This window comes from Passer domesticus, chromosome 8 (genome assembly GCF_036417665.1).
Source record: "Passer domesticus isolate bPasDom1 chromosome 8, bPasDom1.hap1, whole genome shotgun sequence".
Taxonomy (NCBI): domain Eukaryota; kingdom Metazoa; phylum Chordata; class Aves; order Passeriformes; family Passeridae; genus Passer; species Passer domesticus.
Genome location: NC_087481.1, coordinates 38,411,631 through 38,434,873, shown reverse-complemented (window position 1 = coordinate 38,434,873; position 23,243 = coordinate 38,411,631). Strand labels below are relative to the sequence as shown.

At 44.3% G+C, this 23,243-nt stretch overlaps 1 protein-coding gene and 1 long non-coding RNA gene across 3 annotated transcripts in view; one reads left to right on the top strand and one right to left on the bottom strand.

Moving 5' to 3' along the window:
* Window positions 1–23,243, top strand: part of LOC135306480 (uncharacterized) — a 58,981-nt gene that overhangs the window by 21,319 nt on the left and 14,419 nt on the right. Inside the window, exons 2-4 of one of the 2 annotated variants that reach the window (XR_010367293.1) lie at window positions 8,536–8,795; window positions 18,758–18,844; window positions 19,900–19,980. This is a non-coding gene — a long non-coding RNA (uncharacterized LOC135306480). Of the gene's footprint in view, window positions 1–8,535; window positions 8,796–18,757; window positions 18,845–19,899; window positions 19,981–23,243 lie in introns of those variants that run through there. The other variant, XR_010367292.1, reaches the window with a different exon arrangement.
* SYNPO2L (synaptopodin 2 like) overlaps window positions 8,911–23,243 on the bottom strand; it is a 36,946-nt gene continuing 22,613 nt past the window's right edge. Inside the window, exon 4 of the mRNA XM_064430532.1 lies at window positions 8,911–13,412. Coding sequence (XP_064286602.1) covers window positions 11,077–13,412 — 2,336 coding nt within the window. The 3' untranslated portion in view covers window positions 8,911–11,076. The remainder of the gene's footprint in view (window positions 13,413–23,243) is intronic.

Sequence of the window (23,243 nt, the reverse complement as noted above, 5' to 3'; positions counted from 1 at the left end):
ACAGTGCCAATCATATTGGCAGATACTTCCTTGGATAGCTTTTCTTTGAGATTTGCAAGTTTTTCCTTTTACTGAGATGCTGCCTGCATAGTTCACGTCATAAACGAGCCCATCCTGGGGTATTCCCAAAGCAAGTGTGAGCAGGTGCAGCCATGATGCACACGCTGCACATTCTCTTTAAGCAGCCAGACATCTGCTTGGCTGTATAAAAAGAGCAGGCCCTGCTTGACAGGAAAGGGGCAATGCTGCCAGGAAACAGCAGAGGTGAGAGGTTAGGCCCATCTGATGGGTCCTAGAATTCTCAAAACAGAGAGAAATCATCTGTATGCCACAAGCACGGATTTCCTGGGGCAAGGCAGAAAGGAACAGACGCGGTGTAAAGCTGTGCTCCTTGCACTAGTTCCCAAGCAGCAGGGAGGACAAGTCTATCCCATTCTTTACTAATCCAGCAGGACTGAAGATTGAAAAACCCACTGCATGCAATTGGTCCAGCATAAGGAAAGGGACAGCAGTCTCTCACTATGAACAGGGTCCAGAGTTACATGGTACTACTGCTCTCTCAGCCCTCCCAGAAGCTGCTGGAGCCTCAAACCCCATTCTTCTCACTGTGTCATACATAAAGCCAGGGCTTTTTTCCCTCAGCTCTGTCCCATTGTTCAATTCCTCTGTCTTTTTTGCACTGATCTTTGCAGCAGTCATTGGTGCTGCAAGCCAAACCAGTCTTTACTTCTCCAGCACCTGCACTATTTTGCTGCCCAGTCAACTCACCTCAGGTTTGCAGTGCCAGACTCAGACCAGCTCACACACCTGCCCCAGAGCTCGGCAGTGCTGCTTCCTCCCAGCCTGTCCCTGGGTGCTGCCTGGGGAGGCTTGTCCAGCAGCCCCACTCTCCCAGGGTGCCTGGGTGCAGGGGAGCTCTGCCCAGCACAAAGTGCTGATGCAAAGTGCTGTGAATTTGACTCCTGAAGGCTGCTCGCACAGGCATCCTGCAGTTATTAATAGCCAAAGGCCCAGAGGGCAGAGTCTCAGATAGCACTGCTGCCATCCCTGAGGAGAGCAAAAGAAAAGGTTGCACCTCAGGTCTCCTGCAGTCACTGTCTCAATGTCCAGGAAGGCACTCCATAGGCAGCTCATGTCTTCCTCCTCTTTATTCAAACAAACATGCAGTTCCTCTTCCTCCTCTTATAGATTCTTGATGCAATTCATAAAACCTCGTCAATGTCCTGTTTGTCAGTAATGCCTCAAAAGCTGTCTTGGGTCTTTCTCTGTTTTACACCCTCCTTCTGTCCCTTAATCATTCATCCCAGTGTCCTCTAGGCTGTCATACACATTTCCTAAAATGCTTCAGAAAATACAGAAGCAAAATAATGGTATGCATGAAACAAGAAGTAGTAGGAAAAAACACAAAGTCTAGAAAGCTATTTACAGAATTCTAGGAAGTAGGTATTTAATATGTATGGGAAACCTAACTGAACCAAAGAGCAAGGAAATTAATTTCCTGATTAATGACATAAATAGGGTTGATAGCCTGCAGCTTTGTACATTCAAATAACTCACCTTAACTGCTGTTCATTATGAGGTGACTCTCCCTCTTTTTCCTGCCTGCCGAACCGGGTTCTGGTTTTAGGATGAAGAAAACATATCTTATTTTACTGGAGTACTCAAAGATGAACATACCTTTCAGTTTCTGAATAAGGCAAAAATCCTCCAGAAAACATTGTCTTACTATTTCGCATTGGAAGATTGAATCCCTACTGGATCAAATTCAAGTTATCCATTGAATAATCCTAGAGTCTAGTGAAGAGAAGAAAACCCAAAACACAGTTGTGATTATAGTAGAAAATCATTTGCACAGAGAATTGCAAGCAAAGTTGATATAAAGGAACATCAGGAGATAGCCACTTTCCTTTTTTCCCACACTTTGCTGTTGCTTTTTCCTGCACCAAATGCATATAAAACTGTGCAGTGTGATAACTGGGTTGAAAGCACTATGTGTTAATCCCCAGTACTGTTAAGAAGGTCCTGTAGAAGCCTGCTGTAACATTCCTGTGGGCAATAGGAAAACAGCTTTTATATCCTGCTTGGAGTTAGGGCACATATGGCATTCTCCTGGCCTAAAGTTTCCCATTTTCCTCTTGCTTGTATCCATATAACCACGATGTATACCTTGCATTGTGCCTATTTCACAGCTCTGATTCTCCCTCATTTATATCTACTGTAACAGCATGGTGTACACTTTCCACTGCCCACGAGAGCACTGCATCCTTCACTGAGCTGGGATGAGACACCAGAGTGTGATGTCCAGCCTAGATCCTGCCCTCACACTCCCATGCCAGTGATTCAGGAGCAAATCCCTGGAGCAGTTCCAGTGTAAAATAAGCACAATTAAACTGTAAACACCCACTGCCTGCTCTGGGCACCATCACAGAGCTTCATGCCTGGTGAAGGCATTTACATCTGCACAAAGCTGGAGGGTGTCAAATGCTACTGTCACAGCTGACCATCTGTCCACACATCACACCCACTGTGCACAAGTGCAGGTGGCCCTAGAGGAGTGGGTCTCTTGGTGCTGCCAAGCCCTGCTCACTGCAGTTTGTACAAGCAGGAGTGTTTTTCTCACCCTATTAATTCTGGATTGGTTTAGCACCGTGCTTGACTTTTGGCCAGAGTGCCCAGTGTCTGCTGTAACATCCAGTTGTGCTCCTTGAGATGCTGCTCTCCTATTCAAATTCCTGTGCTCTAAACACTCATTCATCATTTATCAAGGGAGACACTGCCTGCCACAAGGTGCTGGCATATGGGGGAACAGTGAGAACAAACACAATGTGCTGCTTTATTGCTTAAAATCAGAGCCTTTTGCCTCTCCTTTCCCAAAGGCATGAGGTAAGTTACACCTAAATTTAAGTTTCTAGCTCCATTTTGATAATCATCTGAGAAATTAATGTGATTTATATCATCAGGTGAGAAGTTGAGAAATGCAGCTACCATTATATGGCACGTTTTTGCAGTAACTAGGCTGATGCTAAACTCTGCCTCCTCTCTACTTGCTTCCAGCTGTTTTCAGGCCACTCTATAGCTGTTGTTTTATTTCTCCAGTCATCTCCTGGGCCTTCCTGAGCACAAATTACACCTTAGTGGAACAGTTTGTGCCAGCTGGATATCATGTGGGAACCTGATGGATTTTGAGGCATGGTGTAGCTCCAAAAGATGATGTAGCAGGGAAGTATGTGATTGCTCTTCTCTGTCACATGACCTGGTGCCCCTCTGCTTCCTCCCACCCCAGGCAGCTGCAGAGAGAGAAGCTGAGCATACTGGAGGGAGCAGAGTGCCCCATGGTAATTGGAAGTGAGCAGGAAATAGATGAGATCCCTCTTATAGAGCTCAAGACAGACTAGGGAAAAGCAATAGCAAAATGAAGAGAAGGCATGTGTGTGTCGGAATCTCAATCAGACTGTGAGCAGGCATGCCCTGCAATTAGGACCAGGAACAAGGCACTGACAGTTCAGGGTGAGCCAACTCCAGGAGACAAGAGTCTGCTGTGGATCCCCAGCCCAAAGGGCAAGAGGCAGGCAGAGTCAGGGTCAAGGCCAAGGATGCTAAAGTCCAGATTTAAGGAGTGATGGGAACTATAGTCTGATGGGAACAAAACATTTGTTTGCCTAGTCAAGGTCTCATGTGAGGAGTATATATATACCAGGTGAGAAATAGGACCTTAGAGTGAATCTGGAAGGAACTGAATGGAGCCTGAGCCCTGAACCTGTTAGTATGGCACCAGGATTTATAGGGTGATTTGTATAAAGCACTCTTGTGTCTGACACTTAAGCACCAAGACACACCTTAAACTGAGATTCTCACCTCCTACTCTACTTCAAATAAAATTATATGTCTTTATTTTCAGTTACCACACTGAGATCTAAATCCTGCTCATTTCTCCTTTCTGTACACAGTTTCTCCTGAGACATAGGAATGTCTAGTTCACAAGTCTATAAATGTCAGTTGGGGGTCTAGCAGAGACTTCACTTGTGTCCTGCCACGGTGCCAGGTTCAGGAGGTCAATGGCTTTTTTGCACTGGAATATTGTAACAATCTGCTATCCCCAATAACAATAATGCAATGAACTCAGAAGAAGATATCTGTTATCTTACTGTTATCTTACCCATTCATACTAGTCAGTGCTAAGGGTTTTAAATCACTACAAGCTGTGCTTGAGGTGGTTTAGTTCTGTTTAAGGTGGAAGGGTTTACCTGGACTGTGGTGTGGTTTGGTGGCCAAATTCAATCCTTGCTTAAGTACATTTACTTTAAGGAATTTACATTAATGCCAGTGGGGTAGTATATGTGCTGCATGTAGGACTTTTCACCACTTCAGAGTTTATAATCACACAAGAAACTGTCTTTATCTCACTGTGGCCACCTTCCTCTTCCCAAATATACCTTTCATTTAAGTGATGTGAGGAACAGCCTAAACCAAGCTTTGCTTTTTCTGACATGTGTCTTCAAAATTAATTTATATTCGCTCTACATTCTTGTACACCTAATTTCAAATGGTCTAACTTCAAGTTGTCAATGCCTACAAAATTATTTAAAGAGTAGCATGTGAAATCTGCCTTATTATGCTGCTAGATGGACACAAGCAGTACTTCAGTGAAGCATCAGCAGCAGAGCTGTGTCCAGAGCACATTTTGATCATGTAGAAGTCAGGAAAACAGCATCAGTCTTCACCACTTCAATTTTTCCAAGATGGAGAATTAAACCTTGCCCTTGCTCTTCTTTTTCCCTCATGCCCAGGACTGATTTTCGTTGAAAGTATTCATAAACAGCAGATTGCAACATGATTCAACCTGTTCTGAAAAAAAGTTGCGAAACTCTTGATTTGGTGCTTTTTACCTGGTTATTGTTATGGTGATGATGATGATGATGATGATGAAATAAATATAACTTTTGTTATTGTAAAATATTTAATGTGTTCTTAACCCGTTCCAGTTTACACAGACATCAGAGAAACCTGTAGCACCAAAATAGGATAAATAGTGAATGCCAGGCTCTTTTGTGCCATTGAGTGGGCTTAATGCACGATAACACATAGGGCTGGGACAGAAACACGTAGGATTTGCCCACAGAGCTGGGTGTGTGTGGAAATAGCTGCCGTTCCCGTGTTTGTCTGCCTGACCCAGGAATCCCCTCCAAGCTGCAGCAAACCCCTCGCTGCCAAAACTCTCTGGTATGAGCCTGACCTTCTCCTGTGGTATGTGGGACTGAGCAACACCATATGTGAACGTCAAAAGAGGATAGATTAGGAAGAAAGGACTTCCTAAGATTTTAAACCCTGTAGACTTAACACCACATCAGGCGAATGCCAAAGGCCCAGGTAACTCAGAGCAGAGCAGTGGCAACACCTAGTGGTCGCTGAAGCTATAGGTCTGAGCTGTCGGGGCGTAAATAGCCTTGTCTTTCCTGTATGCCTCGTGCTTCCCTGCTGTGCTCTTTGCTGCACATTCTCCTTCCATCGGATGGGGTTGTTTGGGGGTAGATATCTCCGCTAGACACCTTGCTATTTTCTGGTTTTAAACTTCTCTCTAAGATGGGTGCTGAGGGCCAGGTTAATCCCTGGGCTCCTGCAGAGCTGCTCAGTAATCCTTTGGCTTGGCAGGCTCCTGTTGCACCTTTCAAAGTCTGTTTGTCTGGCTCCTTCTGACATGATCTGCTCTGAGAGGAAATGACTCTCACTTGAGAAGGTTGCAGAGGTTAACAGGGAATTTAATTAAGAGCCCTAGATACAGCAGCCGTCCTGCAATGTGTCAAACCATCTGGAGCAGCTCATAATCCTACTATGTCAGATTTATTAAGCAAAACAAGATGCAGTCCTAATCTGCAGCCTGTGCATCTGTATACTCACTTTTCTGGGGGCTGTGCCTCTGGTTGGACAGAAGCTTAGGTTTGGCATCAGCAAACATTGCTGCCCTTTTCTGCATTTTCTGATGGCAAGTCAATCAGAAATATGCTGGATATTCCTACAACCTACCTCTGGGCCACTGCAAAAGGAAGTTCTCCTTGCAACTAATCTGACAAACATCCACAAAATTATATTTGGACAAATGTCCAGGACCTGCAGTCTAATCCTACAGTTGATCCCAGAGTCTTTTGCAGTGCTTAGGAATTGCTATCTGTGAGTGAGATATGTCTGGGAAAGGAAACCTGCTAACACTTGTCCTAAACTGAACACAATGAACCTCTTAGGACCCAGAAACCGAATAGGCTTTAACATGAATTGGGTTAAGTTAATTTGGAGCCCCAGAATACAATGGGATATATTTGATTTTCTGACTGACTTGTTTGATATCTTGTTTAATATTAAATTTAATTGTTCAGTGTGAGTTTATATTTGTATTTATCAGAGCTGATCAACTTCCACTGATACTGGATTTACAAGCAGAGGGTAGGGTTTAGGTTAGAACAGGCTGAGGGGCAGTGATGGAGCAGGCCAGCTCAGGCTGGTCCACAAATATCTTCAACCTGTCAGTGAGTGAGTGTTTTATAGTCTGTAGTACCAAAGTTTTGGATCTCACTTAAGGTTTTGCTTGCATGGAGCTTTTTTAATGTATAGAGGCTTTCAGTCCAGCCTAGGTGTTTTTATTGCTGAGATATCCCATCCTTTCTTGAACTCCTTATCTTCTCTTGTCCTTAGCAATTTGTAGTAGGTAGTGCTGAATACATGGGCTGTACACATAGCAATTCCTCCCGGGTGCAAAGCAAAGAAAGTGACAAAATGCCACATGTAAAGTGCATATCACAAGTTTATTTCTCTGCACAAACAAATAGAAAGTGATTGTAAATTGGAAAAAAAAAAAAAGACAAAACAGAAAAGGAAAAAAGGTGTTTCCATAAACAAAGATGCCAACTCTGTTAATCTGGGGTCACTTCTTTCACCAGACAGAGCACTGCTGCTGGGCTCCCATTTTCAGAGCACTGATGGGTCTCTTCAGGGTTTAGTAGGCGTGCTGGATATTTAGCAGAAAGGGAGCATATTCTTTATGAGGAACAAATTTGCCTCACACTGTGCTCATGTCTGGTGTCAGTGACTCCTCATCACACCAGTCTCTTCTGAGGTGCTTCCTCCCAGGTGCTACAGGATCTTGAGGTTACCTCTGGAAAGTGTTCTCATATATTGAGAGGGAAGGGACTGTTACTTCTGAAGCAAAGATAAAACCCCTGAGTTGCCATATCTGCAATGTGTAGCCTGCAGCATGCTAGAGAGGAGGGATGAGAGGCAGTTTTAAATCAGAGCCCATGAAGACATCTTCAAATACTTAACAAGGGAACACTGGGGTTTGGCCTACCAGCTTATAACTTAGCAGGTGGGAGTTAAAACTTGTCAAACAACTGTTTATGTCTGTGCTTGTTCAACAGCTGAGGAATTAGACATTTGGAAAGGCTCAAGACAAGCTTACATTTCAAAAGTATTCCTTGTAACCTCACCTGTGACCTTTCTAACAGTCCAGTATTCTCATGAGCAAACATTAGCAGAGCTGCTTAAAGCCAGCAGTAGATCAGTTTTCTTCTTTTAAACTTAACAGATGCATCCCAGTATTATTTCTCATCTCATGCTACTTGCAGCTACAGGCTTTATTTGGGATACACCATGAGCACTGTAGGCCTCATCTGCAACAGCCTCTGCTTCTGCAGATCAGTCCTGTGTCAGCATAGGATCCAGAAAAGTTTATGAGGGGCTGAAATCCATTAAACTACTTTGGTTTTGCTTCTAAACATAGCTTTGAAGCAAGGATGTAAGTAAAATGCAGGATTCCCAGCCTCCTGGTTATTTTCCTTGCTCTTATATTTAATATTTGTTCTCCAGTCAAACCTAAATTTTTCATTTTCTGCCTATTGCTTATCAGAAATGATGGGGCAAATGCATTTATTCCACTCACTTGGATCATGATATCTAACATTGAATGGTGTTTGGCAATCAGACCTCAGCAGAAATCATTGTCTCCCAGAAATCTGGAGTGGGATCACTAAAATACTAAACCCATGCAATCTCCCTTACATACTAAGGCCAGACTTCTCTATTTTTCCTGTGGCAAAATGAATTTCCTGAGACTTTCAGACCCTGAGAGCACTTAACTTTAGGGGCCTGAGGGAAAGGGATACTGGAGTAAGATTCAAACTTTCTGAGGTTATTTCTTGACTGCAGAATTATGTTGAGCACCCTTCCTCTGGTCCACACAACCCCTCTCTACACCTGAGTTTGGTAATGCTTTCAGCCTGGGCTACCTTCTCTGTCTAAGGCTAATGGCTTGAATCACTAGCCAGGGACAGACAACACTCCACAAGGTGAGAGACAAAGCTTTTGGAGCACTGCTACTTCTTGAGTTCCTTCATAGAGCTTTCCTAGATAAAATAGAAGATTCCTCCCTCCATGTTTGGGAAGAGTCACAGAGGTTCAGTTTGCACACAGGTTTGTTTGTTTGTTTGGTTTGTTTTTTTAATTTCTTTTTTTTTTAACTTTTTTTTATCCTTTTTTTTTTTTTTTCAGAAACACTGGCAATGCAATGCAGTACAGGATGAGTGAGAAAGCAATAATCTGTTTTATAGTATGGCTGCTCCCCTTCACTGGAGCTAAATGGATTCTGGTGATCTGAATTAACTCTGCAGTGATGATTTCTCCTAAGACATCCTCTCTGGGGCTTTTCAGGGACACAGTCTCCTCATCAATTCAGGTTGGCTGCTCCTATGTGATGCAACCAGATGCAGCATCTCTTCTGACTCAGCCTCACCTTTGTCCATTAATCTAAGGTATTCCCATGGCTTTTCTTACAATCCTCTCCCACAGTTGATGGTGTGCCAAGTAAGGTGTAAGCTTTGTTCTCCTCTCTTCCCAGCATGCTCATGATATGTTTCAGGGACACTAGGAATGTGCACTGCAAACACAGGTGTGCAAAAAAGTCCAGCCAGAGTGTGAAGGATTTCAAGGCAGAATTGTGAATTACTTCTCCTTTTCTCTCATTCTCTCCCTTCCAAGCTTGTCCAGGATCAGAGGTGCTGGCTAGGTTTTCCAGCCTTCTTTTTCTTCATATGAGAGTACACATGAAAAATCTCCAGCTGCTCACAGAGAAAGACTTTCAGGTCTCCAAGAAAAAGTAGAGCCCCAGCTATCATGACAAAGCTACACATCATAAGCTCTTGCTGTGCAGAGGAAGGTTGGCTTAGATTTAGTATGAAACAACACTAGCTGCCCTGCATACAGATGGTTTCAGACCCACTTGCATTCCTTTTTTTTTTTCCCCTGAACCTACACTTTCCAAAGTTTGTGCTCAGTCCAGTCAGAGAATGGCTACTGCTTGAAGCAGAGGTGCAAGTCTAATGAGAGGGAGACTTGTCTCAAGGGAGACAGGGCTTTGAGACTCTCATTCTGCCTCCTGTACACATTGCTCTGGGTTTTGCAAAAGCCTAGGCAACCCTGACCCAGAAAGAGGTGCTTCCCTGCAGCTGGGGCATCTGCTGTGTTTGGAGCCAGTGCTACAGCAGTAATGTTTTCTTGGTGTACTTGTGGGATCACACTGGAAAAGTGGCTGCTGGCAAAGGAGGATCACAAGCAGAAAGTGAATGGCTGGGGTGTGTAAACCAGAGTATAGATGACATGCACATACACATGCACAGTCCCTACTGAAATGCTGAATTCTTCCTTGGGAAGGCAGTGCTTTCTTCCTGTATGCCTGTAGTGTAGAGATTAAGTTGGAGGCTAGCCCGGGACATTCAAGGAATAACCAGTACTGTTTCCCCAGCATCACCAGCAAACTGAACTCCATATATGTGTATGAGTGCAGATCCTCTGGGATTCTCAGAGCACTTCAGTTTTTACCAAATAGGCCCCACAATAACACCTAAGTCATTTTGTATGAAGTTTTACTTGTGACTTTCTGTTTTCCCGACCTCCACTTCCATGCTGAGAATGTCTGTAAAAGCCCTCTGTTTTCCCCTCATCACAAAGCTTTCAGTAAGTTTTATGTCATGACCCATTTCTAATCTAGCCCCATTTCTGTCCTAAACTAAATAAAAAGATCATGAACAAATGCATATTCAGTCCTGCCTCATTTTAAAGCCAACTGTACCTCCTCCCATGCAATCCACCTTTCTACTTACAGCATCCATATCCTAGTCAGTGGGACTGATGCTGCAGGGCCTTTCTTTGTGCCAACCAGACACTGCCCTGAGCTTAACTTTGACTTTGTGTATCCTCAAAAATGGATACTTCTTTCTGCAGTTCCTGCAGCTGGTGATAGCCCCATCAGGTCCCCTCAAAGCCTCTCTTTGGCAAACTATTTCCAGACCTGACAGTGATGATTATGACCAGCTAGGATGATTCTCCTTTTTACTCCCAGCCCCGGTGACTGGAGGAACAGGCACACATGGGCACTCTCAGGCACAGGCCACACTGCCCACATGTTCATGGGCAAACACCACTGCTCACTCTGCTCTCTTGCCTTCTTTCCCATGAGGGAATTCTGGGAGAAATGTCGCAGGTGAGGCCCCACTTGTCCTTTCACTCCCTGCTGAGTGTTGCTATGTGCACACACAAGTGAATGTGTACAGACTGGGAGGATCAGAGAAGAACAGTCTCAGGGAAAGCTGGGGCTTCTGCTCTGTAATCCCACCTCTCACCCTTTCTTCCTGGAAAGCTCTTGCCTCCTACTTTCCTTCCATGCAGGGGTGACTCCTTGGGAAAGGAAAACTACTGCTTCATGTGTGTCTCCATGTGAGATAATTTCTGCCATTCACCCCCTCTGGAGGTGGGTTTTGCTGCTGTGTACGAGTTCCCAGTCTTTGTGTACCACACACGTGCCCTCTCTCCACATTCTTCCTCCTACTGTAGCCACAGCCAGTAAGCCTTTCCATGAAGCATCCCATCTGAGACCAAGGGGAGGCTGGGGAAGGGAGTGGTGCAGAAGGGCAGTAATTTTTTTAAGTTTTTTTTTCTCCGTTTTGTGTCACTCATCCCAATGTACTGAGCTGACATGAAAGACAAAACAAGCACTATCTCTGCGGGGCCACAGACAGGATGGGAGGGGTGCCTGCCTCAGTGATGGCCAAAACTTGGCCTCCACACATTGGCCTGCATGCCTGTTCTTGCTGCAGAGAATTTGGGCCTGGCCACCTGAAACCGAGAGGCAGAGGCTGAGTTTGGAGGAGGTCCCTGTCCCACCTGTCCAGGCTCTGGGGAGCTCTGATATGGCTTAGGGGAGGGGCTGAGCTCCACCTGGAAGGGTGCTGGTGTAGCAGGGGCAGAAGAAGCCATTTCTGTTCTCCACAATGGCTCATCCAGCGTGGTGGCTGAGCGGGGCACAAGCACAGTGGGTGCCAGGCTGCTGGAGGCTGGCATAGGAGCCGGAGTGGAGAAGCGACGAATCTCCTGGGTCTTGGCTATTTTCACAGGGACCTGCTTGGCTGCCATGAAGGATGAGCTAGCCTGTGGGGTTGGCTGACCAGGAGTATTCTGAGTGCTGGGGCTGGGGGGATCCCCAAAACAGAACATGGCTGACTTCAATTGATAGGGCTGGTGGCGCATTAAATCAATGACCTTGATCCCCGATTTCTGGCCAGGTGCCTTTTTCACTTTGCTCTCTGCTTTGCTAGCCTGAGATTTGCTGGCTGCCAGGGGATAGAAAGGGGAATGCATTGGGTTGTAAGCTATGGGAGGGGGAGCTCGGATGTTGGGTGAATATTTCCAGCATGAGGGTAGAGAAGGGGATGGAGAGGGGGTCCTGGGCTTGTAGTCTGGCTTCGGTGTTGTTTCTACCACAAATTTGTCCATGCGGCTCTGGCGTTTGGCAAAGAGCTCTGCCCCCTTGCCTTTAAGCTGAGGCATGTCCTGGGCCCCATTTACCAATCCAGCATCTTGCTGAGGCTTGGGGGCCACTGGAGGTGGGGTCTTGAACTTGCGGCCTGAGGACTGCATGAAGTTGCAGGCTTCAGCACCCAGGCTGAGGAAGTCCTCCTCAGGCCCAGACTCAAAGCCTGCCGCAGGGTGGTCACCCTTTGGCTTCTCATCCAGGTTCTGCACCAGAGACAGGAGCTCAGGGTTGGGTGAATTCTTCTTCTTCTCCTCAATCTTACTGAACATGGGTTTTTTGTTGCCCCGTCGGCGAGCCTCCTGCAGGATGCCTGTGCGGGGAGCTGGCACAGCAATCCTCTGCTCCCTGGAGGTTAAGGGCTCTGAAGGAGGTCGTGGCATTGCTGGAGTGATGGCAGGAGAAGGCTGTTTTGGCACAGGGGAACTGCTTCTCATGTGCTGTGACGGTGCTGGACTAATATACAATGAAGAAGAGGCTGTTCCAGGGACTCGTGGCTGGGATGCTGCGGAGGCCATATCCCCTCCTGGCTTTGAGGGAGCTGACAGAAAGATAGAGGTGGTGGATGTCCGGGCAGTGTTGGCAGAAGGCTTGACCTCTGAAGCGCCTCCTCCCACTTTTGGCTGTGACTCCAGTGGTGATGTTGGTCTTCCTGGTGCAGGAATATACAGAGATGTGGAGGAGCTGACTGGACCACGCTGTGTTGGCACTGGTGCATTGGCCGGTGTTCCTGGGACCAGAGGTGAGAAAGGAGGAACCACTGTGCTTTGCCCACCCAGATTTTCAGTGGGTTTTTTGGGTGCAGGTGGCCTAAAGATGACAGAGGATGTTGCTGGACGCTGGCCAGAAAAGCCAGGAGTAAAGGGCCTTGCAGACCTGTTGAACATGCTTGTTGAACTTGCAGTGAAGGGGTCAGGGGTGCTTGGGGGAGGAGGGAAGAAAGTGGGGCTGGGGGCAGTCAGAAGCTGAGTGGGGACAGTAGCTGGCTGCTTGCTGGGCACTTGCACAGCTTCCAGGTGGATGCTGAGGGGCACATTGTCTGCCTTCTCTGGCACAGGCATATCTCCGTTCACTGTGCCCTGCTTTGGCTGGGCAGCTGGGGCAAGCTCTGGGCTCTTCTGCACTGGAGTTTTCTCAACTGTGTACTTCCCAGCCCGTTCCCTCTGCTGCTCAAATAATCGTGCTCCTTTACCTGAGGCCTCACTCAAACCTTTTTGCTTCTCTTCCTTCTGTTCAGAGTCAGATTTGGATTTTTCAATGTCTAGGTAAGTGTTGTCCCAGTCTGAGTGATTAGTTAGGCTTCGGGCATCAGAGAAACCTTCCTCATCAAATTCAGACTCACTAGTTGGAAAAACTCCGTCTTCCTCCTCGTAGGAGCGGTCTTCATCAACACTGCCAAAGCTTACCAATGTATACTTCTTAGCCCTCTGCCTGCGTTTCTTAAACATCAGCACCCCTTTGGAGTGGGGGTTGGGTGCATCTGTCAGCAGGGATGCAATGGTTCTGCACTTGGTTTTGGCTTCTTTCACATTCTTCTCCTGGATGCTTTCGTGGCGGTGGAGCTCTGAAAGAGATGGAAAGAGGCACTCTGAGAGATCAGAAACGGTTGGGTGGGCAAAGGTGGACTGTGAAATGCCTATAGGTGTTCTAGTGCACGTAAGAGGAAACACATCCCTTGCCCTTCTTTTTCATTCCACTTTTGCTGGTTATATAAACTGTCTTTATAAACGGTGTCTTTATAAACTGTTGGTAGAAAATCAGGAGCAGTTTTCTCTTTCCCTGCAAACACAATGCAAGAAGTCAATGCAGGTGTAGGGAGGGAGCTCCTCCCACTCTGATGGCCAGTCTAAGTTTCCTCATTAGACCTGGAATTTCCTATTTCTGAAGCATGTGAACAAGAGACCCTGATGTTTTTGTAGTGCTTGTCCTTGCTTGTGGAAATTTTTACCATTTATTTATCACCCTGAAGGAGGAGCCCTGCTTTCTGTTCCTTCTACCATATAGAGGATTGCATGTGTGCAAAAGGAGAGGTGCTCTGCAGGCACAGCAGGGCTGCTCCTGATCTAAGCCCTGCAATGTCAGCTACAGTCAGTGTTGTGCAGCAGCACTGTGTGTAGGGCTGCTTGCTCTGCAGCAGCCCTGCCACTGCAGGAGGCAAAGGAAGAATGATTTCATCCTTGCTGCAGTCTCTTCCCTGTGCTCCATGCCTGGCAAGAAAGAAGAGTATTTTCTCCAGAGTAAGAATCCCAGATCCCCACAACTGATCAGCCAGACCAGAAGGAAATCCACTTAGGCAGGCTTACTTGGAAAAGACACCACCTGTTGGGACATGGACATAAAAGTGTGGGATAATCATTTTCCATGGTCAGTAAAGCCCCAGGGAGGAACATTGCATCCTCTGTCTTTGTGTGCAGGGAAAGCAGGTAGTGAACAAGATTCAATAGTAAAACCAGACCTCTCTGCCCTATTGAAAGTATGGACATGCCTTGAATCACTGTTGAAGTGACAGAAGTCAGCACTAGCCTTGCACAGAAAAAAAGCCCCACATACCTAAACAAGACTAATTTGTGATGCCTTTTGTTTCACCCTTTTCCATTGTCTTTTTCCCAACATGAGAGCACACATGAAACAACCATCCACTGCACATATCTAATAATTTGTCAAGAAAACCACCTTGTCCAGCCCTTACATTCCCAAGAGAGATGTAATAAATTCTGCTGTGCTGAAGGGAGAGGAGAGGAGAGGAGAGGAGAGGAGAGGAGAGGAGAGGAGAGGAGAGGAGAGGAGAGGAGAGGAGAGGAGAGGAGAGGAGAGGAGAGGAGAGGAGAGGAGAGGAGAGGAGAGGAGAGGAGAGGAGAGGAGAGGAGAGGAGAGGAGAGGAGAGGAGAGGAGAGGAGAGGAGAGGAGAGGAGAGGAGAGGAGAGGAGAGGAGAGGAGAGCAGCAAGGCAGTGCTGAAGGATAATGTTAGCTCAAGAGATGATGGAAGCTGCTCAGTCCTCTCAGGATCTCACTTCTGATCATTTTATCACAAAGCATTCATTCAATGTCAACCTGTTAATGTCACAGAGTCTCTTGTAGTGAGGGACAGGGAGCTTAGTTAAGAAGTTTACTAGTTTGCCTGAGGACTGCAGTCTCCCAAAACCTTTCTAGTCTACACAATTGTGGCATCATCATTCAATACTGCATCAGTGTAACCACAGCAGAAAGAGATTCCCTTTCCACCCCATGCTGAAAATAAAGTGTTGATTTGCAAAGCAGTCATCCTTCCAGGAAGCTCTCAAAGTTTGCAGCCTGTCCATAGCACATGCTGCTGCTTTGGGATTTCAGCAAGGATAATTCTGTGGTTTGAGATCACATCATGTGGATGCACAGTCCGTTTAGTGTTCTTCAGGGCAGTCACAGACTTGCCTTCAAAGACCTGCTCTCCATGGTAGAAACAAACTACAGTCCCTGAAGGTCTGCCCATTTCATTTACAAATCTGCATGCCTGGGTCTCTGGGGGTTGTTGACAATGGAGAAAATAAGGGAAGCTGCTACAAACAATCTTACTAAAAGCTATACCTCACCTGGTGGTATTTTGCTTCTAAGTTTACAAGGAGAAAGAGCAGCACCACAAAATCTTAGTCAAGTGCAGAATATGGAAACTCTGGCTGAGTGACTCAGAGGAGGATTTCTAGCATCAGGAGCTACCAGATAGGGAGCAACACCATTCAAAGAGATGTCTGCACAGCCCTTTCTGACAGCAGACTACCATGGAAGTGCCAACTCTAAACTCTGGGCTAGCAAATACTGGCAGAGAAAATGTAACAGAAGTTGGTCTTGGCTTTAACTCCACCAGCCTGTAGTCCTAGCTCAGCATTAGGATTCATGTACAACTTCCCTAGAAAGTTGCTCTGAACTGTCCTGTGCTCTAAAGGAGCTGGCAAATAGGGCCCTCTGGGACCTGCTTCTCACCTCCCTTTCTTCTTCCTACCTTTCTCCTCATCAAAGGCTAAAGCACACGACTAATTACACCAGTTCTCCCCACAGAAAAATGGTCATGCTATTCAAGCTACAATCTTCCATAACAGTTTAAGAAAAAACAGGAAGAAAAATCTTCCTCAGATTACTTGTAGAAGGTAAAGAGCAAGAATTAAATCAGAATAGGCAAAAGAATGGGGTAAGGAGAGTAGACTAAAAAAAGTAGAGGAAAGGAAAGAAGGAAGAAAGGAGAGAAGAGAAGAGAAGAGAAGAGAAGAGAAGAGAAGAGAAGAGAAGAGAAGAGAAGAGAAGAGAAGAGAAGAGAAGAGAAGAGAAGAGAAGAGAAGAGAAGAGAAGAGAAAAGAAGAAAAGAGAAAAGAAAAGAAAAGAAAAGAAAAGAAAAGAAAAGAAAAGAAAAGAAAAGAAAAGAAAAGAAAAGAAAAGAAAAGAAAAGAAAAGAAAAGAAAAGAAAAGAAAAGAAAAGAAAAGAAAAGATTTGTACCTGCATAAGGCTGATCCAAGCTTGAGAAAGTAGAGTCCAGACCTGGAGAACTGGGCATGTCACAAAGCCCATTTAATTCACAACTCCCCATAAACAGAAAGAGAGACAAGGAGAGACGAGCAAAGCAAAGCTCTTCTGGAGCAGAACCAAAACTCTGAGATGTCCAAGCTCTTTGCTATCAGCCCACAAGCCTTTTAAAGCCTCTCTTTTGTCTCGTAGGCTTTGCTGCTGAAAGCCATGAGGTCACTTGGTCTATTTTTGTCTTCATGGCTTCATCACTGAGCAGTGTGATGGACATTGTCACCTGGCACTTAAACTTATTCTATCCCCCTCCCTGTACTCCCTGTATGGAGAAACTCCTATTTTTTATTTTTAAATAAGCAAATATACTCAATATTATCACAGCTTCTATGGTGCACACTTTAGGCTAGAAAGGTGCAGGCTTCAAGTTAGTGTTACCAATGCCTCAATGTCCAGCATTTCTGTGCCAAAGAGCCCTTCAGAGAGATAAAACTAACACACTGTGCATGTCCAACATGGAGAGGCAGAAGAAACTTGCACAGGAGAAAAATAACTTTCCTTGCCTGAAACTCTCAGAGAGCGCTCAGCTCCAGGTAAAGAGGAAGAAAAGAGAGAGCAGGGGCTTTCCTGTGTATATAGTTTTCTTCCATGTCTGAGGAGAACCAGTCCATGATTCAGTTTCTGTTGTGTACACAACTGAGGAACATTTAACAGAGGAGCATTAGGATTCTGGATGCCTGCAGTGAAGTTGTTTAGCTGAATTAAACCAGCAGAGGCTGTTACCTACACTGAAAGCATGGTTGTGCCCAGGGAGGATGACAGTGTTTGGAAACCAGGGAGTGGTGTTTTGGCAGTACCATTCAGAGCTCCAGCTCAGGAGACTGTGAGGTGTTGAAAGATAAGATGCTGATAGTGAGGACTGTGTTGGATGGGAAGGAAGGGAATAGATGGTGCTGGGAAGTCTGCAGATCTCTGCAGTTGTGGCCTGCTCAGCATCTCTTCACACTTTGTCTAGGTCCTGTCTTACCACTCCTTTCTGTGCTCAAGCAATAGCTCCTGTGAGACAATCCCAGAGCTGTGGCCAAGGGACACCCTCCCATGACTCTCCCTCCCAGCAGCCCCAGCCTTAGCAATTCTGCAGCCTTGGCAGACCATTTCCAGTGTTAGAGAGAGTGGAAAAACAAAGGTCTGACCATACATGCTGAAATCCAGCAGCCATCACTGCACACCAAGAAGACAACTCCCACAAGGGAACACTGCTGTACAGAGACCTGTCGTGTCATACAGAGCCTCTTAGAGCAAGAGCAATGAAAGTGGCTCAGTCTCTTCTTTGATGAATATTTACACATATTGGGATATATGTATATATATGTCTCTTTGGGGAAACCTTGTAATATTGATACATACCACTGAAATGAAAATACAGCTCTGTCTCTTGTAAGAACATTCAAATAGAATAGATAAAAGAGTAAAAGGAAGGGCTATAAAACTCCCATAAATTCTGTTAACTTTTTGTTAACATCTAAAGCACTTATTTCATGTATACACTGAATTTTGTTGGAAAAAATCCACAAAAAGGAAAAATTTCTATTAAGCAAAGCCTATGGAAGTTTTCCTCTTAACTAAGTTTCACTGAAGTGAAACGATTGTCATTACTAATTACAGTAGAAGTGTTGAAAAGTACAAATCTTTTCAAGATCAGACTTCATTAAAAGAAGGCATTTTAATGCCTAGGCAAGCTACTGAACAAGCAGGCTTACATGAGGTCAGATAATGTTCATGTTCTCTACAAAACAAAAAATGGTAAATTTTATTACCAAGACCGAATTCTAGAAAAGCCATTACTATAAAAAATAGTAATCTGCTACTGCTAGAGATAAAGAGCCTGTTCCTCTCTGATGAAATGCTACTTGTCAACTGCTTTTTTCATATGCGGTCACCTCGAATTTTGTTCTTCCAGCTATTTATGTTAGACAAAGTAATTTTTCCATGGCTAATGTTGCAAATATCTCAGTAAGTCATTAGAGGCTACAGACATCTCATACTTTACATACCTGAAGTCCTTTCAAAATGAGATTTGGATAGGTTATATTGACCTTCTGAGTATTTCCCTGTTGAAAGTTTCAACCTTTAAAGCTTTGATCAGTATTTAAATTGCAAACAGTTAAGCAGAGGAGTATATATTCTTTTCCCTCAAAGTAAAGCTAAAACTCTTGGAATAGGAAATATTTGTAATTCTTGGATATTTGCACACTTCTATCACATAACCTGTGCATAATATAAAACACAGATATGGCTTCAGTTCCAATTCAGGATGCTACAGACAAATGCTGCAGTCCTGCTCAAGTCTGCAACACTTTAGCATGTATCTGAGGTTAAATAGTTAAAATACTTGTCAAACCAGTATTTCTTCTTAAATGCCTAGTGATTTTAAGTGTGCCAGTGAAACACTGCCCCACTGCAATCTCCTGGTTTTGGAAAAACAGAAAGAAACAGACAGGCTTTTCTGAAGGTAAGTTAACAGCCCAGGGGAAAAAAAACCATGCCCATTCATTGTGTAGAGACATCACCGTGCATGGCTGCAATATCGTAGTCTCATGGTATCCTGCTGGAGACTTGAATAGCTTGTTCATTCAAAAAAATCTCTCAGCTGGGTGATAGTTTGCTCTTCTTTCTGAGCTGGATGGAAAAGTAAGTGCAAAAGTGCAAAAGATAGCACACATGGCCAGTTTCTCTGTGCTGACAGCTCACACCTGGGCCCTGGATATTCCCTACATAGCCTTCTCCTAAAGGAGAACTTTCTTTTGCCAGGACAGCACCGTTGAATGTACCAGTGAATCTGTCTTTTGCAGTTTTAGCCCAATTTCCTATGAAAGGTTTATGCAGTCAATGCTGCACGTCTTTTGATCTTACCCTTTTCATGCTAATAGCTTTTGATTCCATTTGCTAATTTTAAGAGTCTGAAGTCACAAAGATACAATGCTCCTACAAGTTTACATGGAAATAGGAGGCTCAGCAGAGGAGAGACACCTCACCATAAGAAGTGAGAAGCCTGAGTGCAGTCTTAATTAGGCATCAAAAACTGAAGAGCACATACACACAAATGCTTTCTCATTTTGAATGTGAGAGACAGACAGATTTGCATTTACTAGACATGAGAGAATGAGATATCAAATACAAAACATCAATTAAAAGGATGCCAGGATCTGCTAAGTCTGCTGCTTACAAAGTTGATGTCTGACAGCAGGATACCACTGATTGATCACATCTTTGTCTTTCTGTCTATCCAACATCTACTCCAGTAATACAGACAAGTATATGTTCACCATCTCACTATGTGGACTTGATTAATCCACTTGCCATATAGTCTCATTAACCAGTCGATTTTAGTAATTTTCTGCAACTATTCAAGCTCCTGCTATGTTAAAAATTCTAGCCTTTCATGAGACAATTGTATATCTTCCATGTGTTATGTCATCTGCCAATTAATACACAGCAATCTCCACTGAATCCCTGTGACACCCATTAAAAATGGTATTATTGCTATTTCCTGTTACTGCTTGCTAGGTACAACACCCAAGAGAAACAGCCACATTTACAAAGCTTCACTAGCAAGAATTAGCATCTGAAAAAAGCAGATAGGAAGACAATAGTGGTATACCTGGGAACACTTTTGAGCTCCTCAGTCCAGGTAACCCCCTTCCCTCCCCTGTGTCCCCCACACACCTGGGTTTCTCTGGGAAGAAAAACCAGAGAGAAGCTGCAAGGTGTCTCAGCTACGTTCCAGATCTGAGTAACAGCAGTTTTGGGGCTGTGGTGTGCCCCACAGTACATGCTGCTTGTTCCGTCTAGATGCAGCCAGAGGATAAGATCCACTGACAGAAGAGAAGAGGGTTGGGATTTTTTATCATCTGTCTCCTTGCCAGTCATATAACATTGAGGTGGAGAGGACCTTTGATTGACGTTAGTGTTTAAAGCTCTGTGGGTGAAAATATAGAGGTAGTCCTGTTAGATTCAGAGGCCAGTGAAACACTACTACCAATTTAGCCAGTTAGCTCATCTGACATCATGAGCCATTAATAGTGATGTTTTCTGTTCTATTCTTAGCCAATTGTGTGGTCACCTTACGGTAGTCTTATCTCATCCATATTTCTCTCATTGGAAAAGTCATGTGGAACTGTATCAAGTATATTATAGAAGTCAGTATATACTGTGTTCATGTTATTCTTTCAGCCATGAAGTCTTATCTTACTGAGCAGGTCAAAGACTTTCTGCTTTTTGTTAGTCCATGCTGATTTTACTTTTCATTTTGTTTTCTGCAAATATGCACAAAAAATTACTTCATGCACCTAATTGAAGCTAAATGATTATTTTTTCTTATTGTCACAGCCTATGTCTGCTGTAAGGGTATATTATTGGTCTTTTTCCCTGAGACTCTTCTCGTTATTCCAAGGTACTTGGCAAGGACTGAGGACCATTCTGATACAAGTTTCATTAATTCCTTACATTTGACCTCTACAGAGAAGCTGACTGAGCCTTTTCTTTCAGTATAGTCAGTGTACCAAGATATGCTGAATCTACTTGCCCCTGTTTCTGCTCCTGTTTCTTTCTGCAAAGAGATTCTTAGTTCATGTAAGTGATAGATACTGATGACAGTAAAGCTTTACACATTTCCCAGCAAACTGATGTCCCTTCCTACAATGGGTTTAAGTGAAACTGAAGAACAAATATTAGCCAGGTTGACAGCTTTCTCCTTCCTAGCTATAATTTTCTCTCACTTCTCTTGAGTAATGGCTGTTGTTTAATCACTTCTTGTCAAAGTCCTTTTATACCTCACCCTTTTATGCCTCTCCCTCATCCATCACTACCACTTTGTCTCAAAAACATTTCAGTGCTGTCCCTGAGCAGACTTGTCCATACCTTGTCAGCAACCTTGTCCCATATCACTTTCAGAACTGATGGAAACAACTGGATGGGGAAAGGGACTCCTGTTGTCTGTTTGCATTACAAATTCTTTCAACTAATATGTCAGAACCCTGGAATCTAAAACTACCAGCTTGATTAAGACAGTCTGTGGGGTTATACGTATAGCTGTTTCAGTGTGATTATTGCTTTAATCACCTCTGTGATCTGAGCTATTGGCAAAATTTTGATTTAATGACATTGTTTCCCATCAGCCTTACACAATCTAAGTCAGAGTAGAAGTGCATGTGCAAGGCCAGGCTATGTTAACTTAACATATGGGACAACAAGTCTGAAAAATCACTAACTGGGGCTCTGCAAGGACCATGGAAGTGTCAGCTTGGAAGCAAACTCTGACAGTGCTTCACAAGCAGCAGGATGATGAATGACCTCTGATCATGTCTGAGGAACTGTGACCCAGAGTCAGAGTCCTTGTGCTGACAATAATTACATAGAAGTAATGTCTGAGTAACTGATATTTTTAAAAAGGTGCTTCAAATTATATCTCTTACAGTAGAAATACTAGAACAAATGAGAGTATACACCTTTTCATTTCAGGGATCACATAGTTTTCCTCCATACGTCTTCAAATGCTAAAGATCTCTCCCCTCCTAGAGAATATTATCTGCAGCTAGATTTATCTTGAGCTAACACATGTTCAGCTAAATTCATGTCTCTGTCAGGCTCTGGGGCAGCAGGATTGCAGTGAGGTGTAAAGGTAGAGCACAGCAGAGCTCTATCAGCTTTACTTCCAGTGCTGCAACCCACAACATCCTCATTGAAATGCTGGACAAGAGTGATGCCTGAGGGAATGATTCTGGAGGTCTCCAGTAAGAATACCTGAGGAAGATGGCAAATTACTTGTGACAATTATGAGATGACTCAAGAAGGAATGAAAAATTCATCCACACTAGCTGAGACAGGCAATAAGACAGTAGTTTATAATCTGGCTTCTGCCCTGTTAGTATATCAGCCTGAAAAATATTACCTCTGCTTTCCACAGAAGGACATAAACTGAAGGAACAAGATCAAATGTTGTACTCAACCCTTAAGGTGGAGAAAGAGGGCTCTAGATGCCTCTTTCTAGTCTTTTATCTCTCTAGTCTTTAATAAATGCCTTCCAAGTGGCAGAGAATTCTAAGATGAATGACAGTTATGAAGTATTTATTTTCTTAAACAAACACATACAACTAAACTGCTACTGGAGTGTATGCAAACTGATTTCCCAAGCGGAAGCAATTTGCAGTTTCATGCATGCTGAAATGAGATCAGTCTCTCCATCTGTGATTCAACCATGGAAGCGGTTGTCCTTGTTTTCCAAATGGCTGGCTGCTCACTGAGTGGCAAGGGCCAAGGGTGATTCAGCATGGCTTCACACTGCTAGGAACAGACTTCTGTAAGATCAATAGTTCAGGCAACTAATTTTAATCTCCTGATATAAGCAGATTGCTTTTCTATTTTACTTTAAGGCATGTAGGATGCAGTAGTAGTAGGCTATTATCCTAAACCCATTGGTCTCCTAGACTGCAGTGAATGACAAAACCAGTTAGTCTAACAGACACGTGACTGTGGTCATTAGAGTTACAACTGTCAAAGCTGAAAGCCAAATAGAAAATGTGGTGCAATAACTTCAAACTGCCATTCAGATACTTCACCTTGTTCTATACCAGTTGTAATGGGCTGAGAGATGGCTTGCTGCACTCACCCCCTCTGCAGAGAAATGTGGCTGCAGTCACTCTTAGAAGAGGTAATCTCTATGACCTGCTGATGAATAGGCCACTTATTTATAAGCATCCTATCTTTCCAAGTGATGCTGCTGTACATCCGCTTTAAACAAGAAGGATTTCCTTTTCTGATATGGAATGTAGTAACTTTGATGACTCTGCACAGGCAGCCAGGCCCATATAAAGCAGAGGAGGAAATTTCCCCACCCAGTTTTTCCTCCCTTC